We start from the raw sequence: 6,000 nt of genomic DNA, 5'->3' as shown, positions 1-6,000 counted from the left end.
TCTATTGATAAGGTAGCTAATAGACAATTAACTGTCTTTTTGATGTTGCTTATAGCCTATGTTGGTATTTATAGATAACTTTATTGAAAGAAACGAGATGAACATATACCTGTTGAAAATCGTTATAACCAATAGGCTATGCATTGTAGTGTTTCTTTATTTAGTTTTTACTGTCTTTAAATTCTAGTCGGGAGAGAGTTAACTGATAGGCTCGGTCCTTTCCCAAAATATTGGATCATCTAATATTATGCTAATTGTCCCTCAGAGCGAGATAGCCCATTGGCTGTGAGTCCAATACCATTTCATATTTGAGCCTGACGTCAGGACGCCTATAAAACTCAGCAATGCATTTAAACTCGTCTGCGGGGGTTGATCCCTTTTTTTTTTTTAAATCTCTCTCCGTCAAGCCTGGCGTGGAGTTTTTGTTGTTGTATTATTCTCTTCAAGGCACGAATTTGCCAGTGACACCTCACGTGAACCTCCTTCACTTTCGCGCACTAATCCTAAAAGAAGGCATGAAGTGTTAAATGTTAGAAACACACAGAACCGCGTGCAGACAAGGAGAGGGCGGAAACGAGAGAGCGACGCACGCGCTGCTCTAGTGCGTCTGTGCAAACACTGCGTTAAAGAGAGAGAGAAAAAAGATCCAATTTCAAAAACCAAAAACGTGCGCAGCACAATTAGGCTAGAAAACCCCTTGTTTTTTCCAATTTTTTTAGAAAATAAAATAAAGAAAGAAATCAAACTGGCTCAGTGCGTGTCACCGCAGCCCGCTTTGACAGGTGCTGCTCAACCCGTTTGGAGGACTGCTAGCAGCAGCAGTAAAAGGATGGCATCAGAACTGGCAATGAGCAACTCCGACCTGCCCACCAGTCCCCTGGCCATGGAATATGTTAATGACTTCGATCTGATGAAGTTTGAAGTGAAAAAGGAGCCGGTGGAGCCGGATCGCAGCATCAGCCAGTGCAGCCGTCTGATCACCGGGGGATCCTTGTCTTCCACCCCGATGAGCACGCCTTGCAGCTCGGTTCCCCCTTCCCCAAGCTTTTCGGCGCCCAGCCCGGGCTCCGGGAGCGAGCAGAAGGCTCACCTGGAGGATTTTTACTGGATGAGCGGCTACCAACAGCAGCTGAATCCCGAAGCGCTGGGCTTCAGCCCCGAAGACGCGGTAGAGGCGCTGATCAGCAGCAGCCACCAGCTCCAGTCCTTCGATGGCTATGCTAGAGGGCAGCAGTTTGCCGGGTCGGCCGGGGCAGGAGGCGGCATGGCCGGGGAGGAGATGGGCTCAGCAGCCGCTGTGGTATCGGCTGTTATCGCTGCAGCAGCAGCGCAGAACGGAGGTCCCCACCACCACCACCACCATCACCACCACGCCGGGGGACACCATCCCTCCACCGGGGTCCCGTCCAACGCTAGCTCGGCGGGCAGCCACCAGCACATGGGACACCTGGACCTGGACGACCGGTTTTCGGACGACCAGCTGGTGACCATGTCAGTACGGGAGCTGAACCGACACCTCCGCGGGGTCAGCAAAGAGGAGGTGATCCGGCTGAAACAGAAGAGGAGGACCCTAAAGAACAGAGGCTATGCCCAGTCATGCCGCTACAAGCGGGTCCAGCAGAGACATGTTCTGGAGGGCGAGAAGACGCAGCTGGTCCAGCAGGTGGACCACCTCAAGGCGGAGATGTCGCGGCTGGCCAGGGAGAGGGACGCATACAAGGACAAGTACGAGAAGCTCATCACCAACGGCTTCCGAGAAAACGGATCCGGCAGTGACAACACCCCCTCATCCCCAGAGTTCTTCATGTGAGTTTCACAGTTTAGAAAATAGTCACTTTTTTTAAAAAAAGAGGAAAATGAACGGTTATTAATTTTGGCAGGATCGTAAAGTTTCCGTGCGTAAAGGTGGGGATTAGCAAAGACACATATTCATATTTTTTCATTTTCTTTACACATTTTGTGGTGATATTTAATGAGAATGCGGTTAGGTAAATGTTCCGTGTTAAATTAGGTTTGTAATGTAAATACATAAGTGTTATAAACTGGCCTACTAGAGTTTGATCACTGGATTACATTGTTAGAAATAGCCTGTATAGATCTTATTCGTTGTGTTTTGCCGTCGTTATTTTGTATTTTAAAAAGGATAAAGAAAACATTTGTGTGCATTTTGTTTCGTGGGGCATCTTCCTCAAACGTGTCAAGTGATCATTAATAATCTGTGCGCACAAAACGTGCTCAATCGGCCTAAATCTTAAATTTAGGCCTACAGTACATTTAGTCAAATTTAACTGAAAGGTAACTCTTAAATATTAATTTTGTTTTAATGTCTTCTTTGTAGGCTATAATTTACCCCATTTTCATATAATCTATGTTTTTCATGTTTTGAGCATTCAAACAGTAGGCCTATGGCATAATATAGAGACTACGTTATATAGCCTAAATCAACCATGCAGGTCATGTGCGGTATTTGCTGTCCTTTCAGGAATACTTTTGTTACGTTTTCTTGGATGACAACCGCATGTTATGTATTTATATGGACTCATCGCTTTTGGGGGGATTTGGGACCAAAAAGTGTGAGGGACTTCATCCTCCATCAGTCTCCTCAACCCTCAACTCAACTCACCTCTCATCCCCTCCTCACCTCTCGCCGTCCCTTCTGACATTGAGCCTCATTCTCTACACACAAAGCCGCTGACGCATTACCTTTCACTTGTCAGGCTCGGATTATGCCTGGAGAAAGACAGACAGGACATTTGGAATTCTATCTTCTCTTGAACGGAGTGCGGTGTGTTACACCGTGGTGCATGTAGCGGTGTGTAGCCCACTGTTCATCTGATGGCATTTTGTAGCCTACTTCTGGATTCCTGTGGATTCCTTTATCATTTTAAAAGGCATATTTTAATTCAGTGAATATTCAGTCAATGTGGTTTTTGTTACGCAACAGGTTGCTTTTTATTTTGGAATATTGTAAGATTATTTAGATTAAATGTAGGCATACTTTTGTATAATTTTTGTCCAAATGCACTAAATAATTTTCCTTCTTCTTTTCTTGTCTTTGATACAAGTATCGAAGAAGGAAATTACATAAAGGACAAATCAGATATAGGCTTATATGCATACTCTTAAACCAGGTTTGTGTCTTTATCAAAAGTGTTATGACGAATCACCATTAAGAGGTGGGAAAATCTCTTCATCTGAAAATGTGTCATTCTCAGAAAAATTAAGGAATTGTTGGACTGTATTGCACGCATGTTACCCGAAACCCCGTGGGGATAAACCGATCGGAAAACTGTTGACTGTTAGGAATTGTTGGAAATATTAGGTGATATTCAATAACTTTAATGTTGCTATATAAAATGTAATCATGGTAAACTATGGATATATTCTGAAAAGATGTCCTGGTGTCTAAGGAAATGACTTAAACATTGTTTGGACAACACAGTGTTCAAACTGGAATATCCAAATTCCCACCATTCATCAATAAATGTTTATGAATGGAAACTTAAACTTTCATTAATGTTCATTTTTATTAATGCATGTTTAAATTGTTGTTATGCTGACTTTATCACCGGGTTTACTTGCCTAACAGGCTACACTTGTGGATAAAGCCAAATTAGTCCTAATTCTTTGTAAAAAATTAATTTCATAAAAGCATTGGTGAATTGCCTATAGGCCTATAATTTCTGTGTTTTAGTATTATACCTTTCGTGTAAACTCAATACACTTTTGCCCCCTGCTGTGCTGTAGGCTATAGACAAATCTTAGGAGGACAATATAGACCTAAAGCAAAAAAAAAAAATCTTGCTTATAAAAGCATACAGTAACTTTATGTTGTGTTGAAGACGCTATAATAACGTGTCGTATTTAGCTCTTCCGCTGTGTTGTACAGAAATAAGATTTATTTCACCTGTTGCTTAATTGCTTAGAGAGAATTACAACAGTCCAAACTAAATATTCCAGTTTATTTAGACATTAGGCCTAGGCTACATATGCGGATTGTTTTCTGCACACTTCACATGACGCCGGACACAGGTCCCCAGTCCCATTTTGTTCAACATTAATTTAAGAGCAAACGTTTGTTCTTTGCTCCGTAGCAGTCGAAAAACTCGACCCTGAACCCTTTAACTCAAAAGTTAAATTCTAAATATGGCATGGAGATATAGCCTAGTATTTAGTTCAATAAAAACGTTCCCTATATTTACCATAAGGTCAATTGAAAGGGAATTCGGCTACTTGATGGGCAGAGGGTAGCCTAGAACGAAGTTCAACATGGCATATTTTTCCCTAAAATCATTTTAAACGACTAGGCTACACATCGCTCACTGTTTGCTTATGGTGGAACATAGGCTATTAGTCCAGTGTAAAAAAAATGAACATTTTTGGAGTCGGGAAGATTTTTAATGCAGGGAAAGTCAGATCGTGAACCTGTAAATGGTTGTTTCATTTCATTATCATTCTTGTCAAATTTCTTCGTTCTATTTTGAAATCTGAAATAGGCTAATCAAATGAGTATACGAAAAAAATACATTTTTCGTTATGACTTTGACAATGTTACGACTACGCGGGACAGTTTTTTAAATGGAAGAATCCAGCATGTGGTGCATGTCTTTGTGTGCTGTGTCTGTTTCGTCCCTTTTTCCCCGCAATGCTTGATTCTTTTTACTATCCCTTTCTTCTGCATAATAATAGATAATAACATTATCTACAACTTGCTAATGTTGTTAAATTCTGGTTCGCATAATCATACGTACAGTTCTGACTGGTATGAAGACTAGGTTATTTAAAAAATATATATATATTTCTTCTTTAGGTAGGCTAGTTGAGAACAAGTTCTCATTTGCAACTGCGACCTGGCCAAGATAAAGCGTAGCAATTCGACACATACAACAACACAGAGTTACACATGGAATAAACAAAACATACAGTCAATAATACAGTAGAACAAAAGAAAACAAAAAGTCTATATACAGTGAGTGCAAATGAGGTAAGTTAAGGCAATAAATAGGCCACGGTGGCGAAGTAATTACAATATAGCAATTAAACACTGGAATGGTAGATGTGCAGAAGATGAATGTGCAAGTAGAGATACTGGGGTGCAAAGGAGCAAGATAAATAAATAAATAAATACAGTATGGGGATGAAGTAGGTAGATAGATGGGCTTTTTACAGATGGACTATGTACAGGTGCAGTGATCTGTGAGCTGCTCTGACAGCTGGTGCTTAAAGCTAGTGAGGGAGGTATGAGTCTCCAGCTTCAGAGATTTTTGCAGTTCGTTCCAGTCATTGGCAGCAGAGAACTGGAAGGAAAGATGACCAAAGGAGGAATTGGCTTTGGGGGTGACCAGTGAGAGATACCTGCTGGAGCGCGTGCTACGAGTGGGTGCTGCTATGGTGACCAGTGAGCTGAGATAAAGCGGGGCTTTACCTAGCAAATACTTGTAGATGACCTGGAGCCAGTGGGTTTGGCGACGAGTATGAAGCGAGGGCCAACCAACGAGAGCGTACAGGTCGCAATGGTGGGTAGTGTATGGGGCTTTGGTGACAAAACGGATGGCACTGTGATAGACTGCATCCAGTTTGTTGAGTAGAGTGTTGGAGGCTATTTTATAGATGACATCACCGAAGTCGAGGATTGGTAGGATGGTCAGTTTTACGAGGGTATGTTTGGCAGCATGAGTGAAGGAGGCTTTGTTGCGATATAGGAATCCGATTCTAGATATAATTTTGGATTGGAGATGCTATAATGTTATAACAGAACGCGCGAGCCTTAAAAGGAAGGCAAGGCTATGCAGTCCTCAGAAGCATACCTAATACCTATGGGGACATTGAATGATTTTGTTATTGGCTATCACTTTTTATTGCATCATTACTTCTTAATCTGTAGACATTCTGGTTTGGAAAGAGTGAGAGGCATAGATGGACTACATTTCCACATGAGATCACCTACGTACTGCACCTGCTTTTTGCGCGGTGCTCGTTTGCGTGTGTGCGTGCGAGGTT

The 6,000-nt window shown here is 42.1% G+C and overlaps 1 protein-coding gene across 1 annotated transcript in view; it reads left to right on the top strand.

The window, feature by feature from the left end:
• Window positions 1-380: 380 nt before the first annotated feature.
• LOC106573401 (transcription factor Maf) overlaps window positions 381-6,000 on the top strand; it is a 64,566-nt gene continuing 58,946 nt past the window's right edge. Inside the window, exon 1 of the mRNA XM_014148413.2 lies at window positions 381-1,806. Within this exon, the coding sequence (XP_014003888.1) occupies window positions 830-1,806 (977 nt within the window). The 5' untranslated portion in view covers window positions 381-829. The remainder of the gene's footprint in view (window positions 1,807-6,000) is intronic.

Source organism: Salmo salar, chromosome ssa16 (assembly GCF_905237065.1).
Source record: "Salmo salar chromosome ssa16, Ssal_v3.1, whole genome shotgun sequence".
Taxonomy (NCBI): domain Eukaryota; kingdom Metazoa; phylum Chordata; class Actinopteri; order Salmoniformes; family Salmonidae; genus Salmo; species Salmo salar.
The sequence above is the reverse complement of the archived record's forward strand: the minus strand, read 5'-3'. Positions and strand labels throughout refer to the sequence as shown.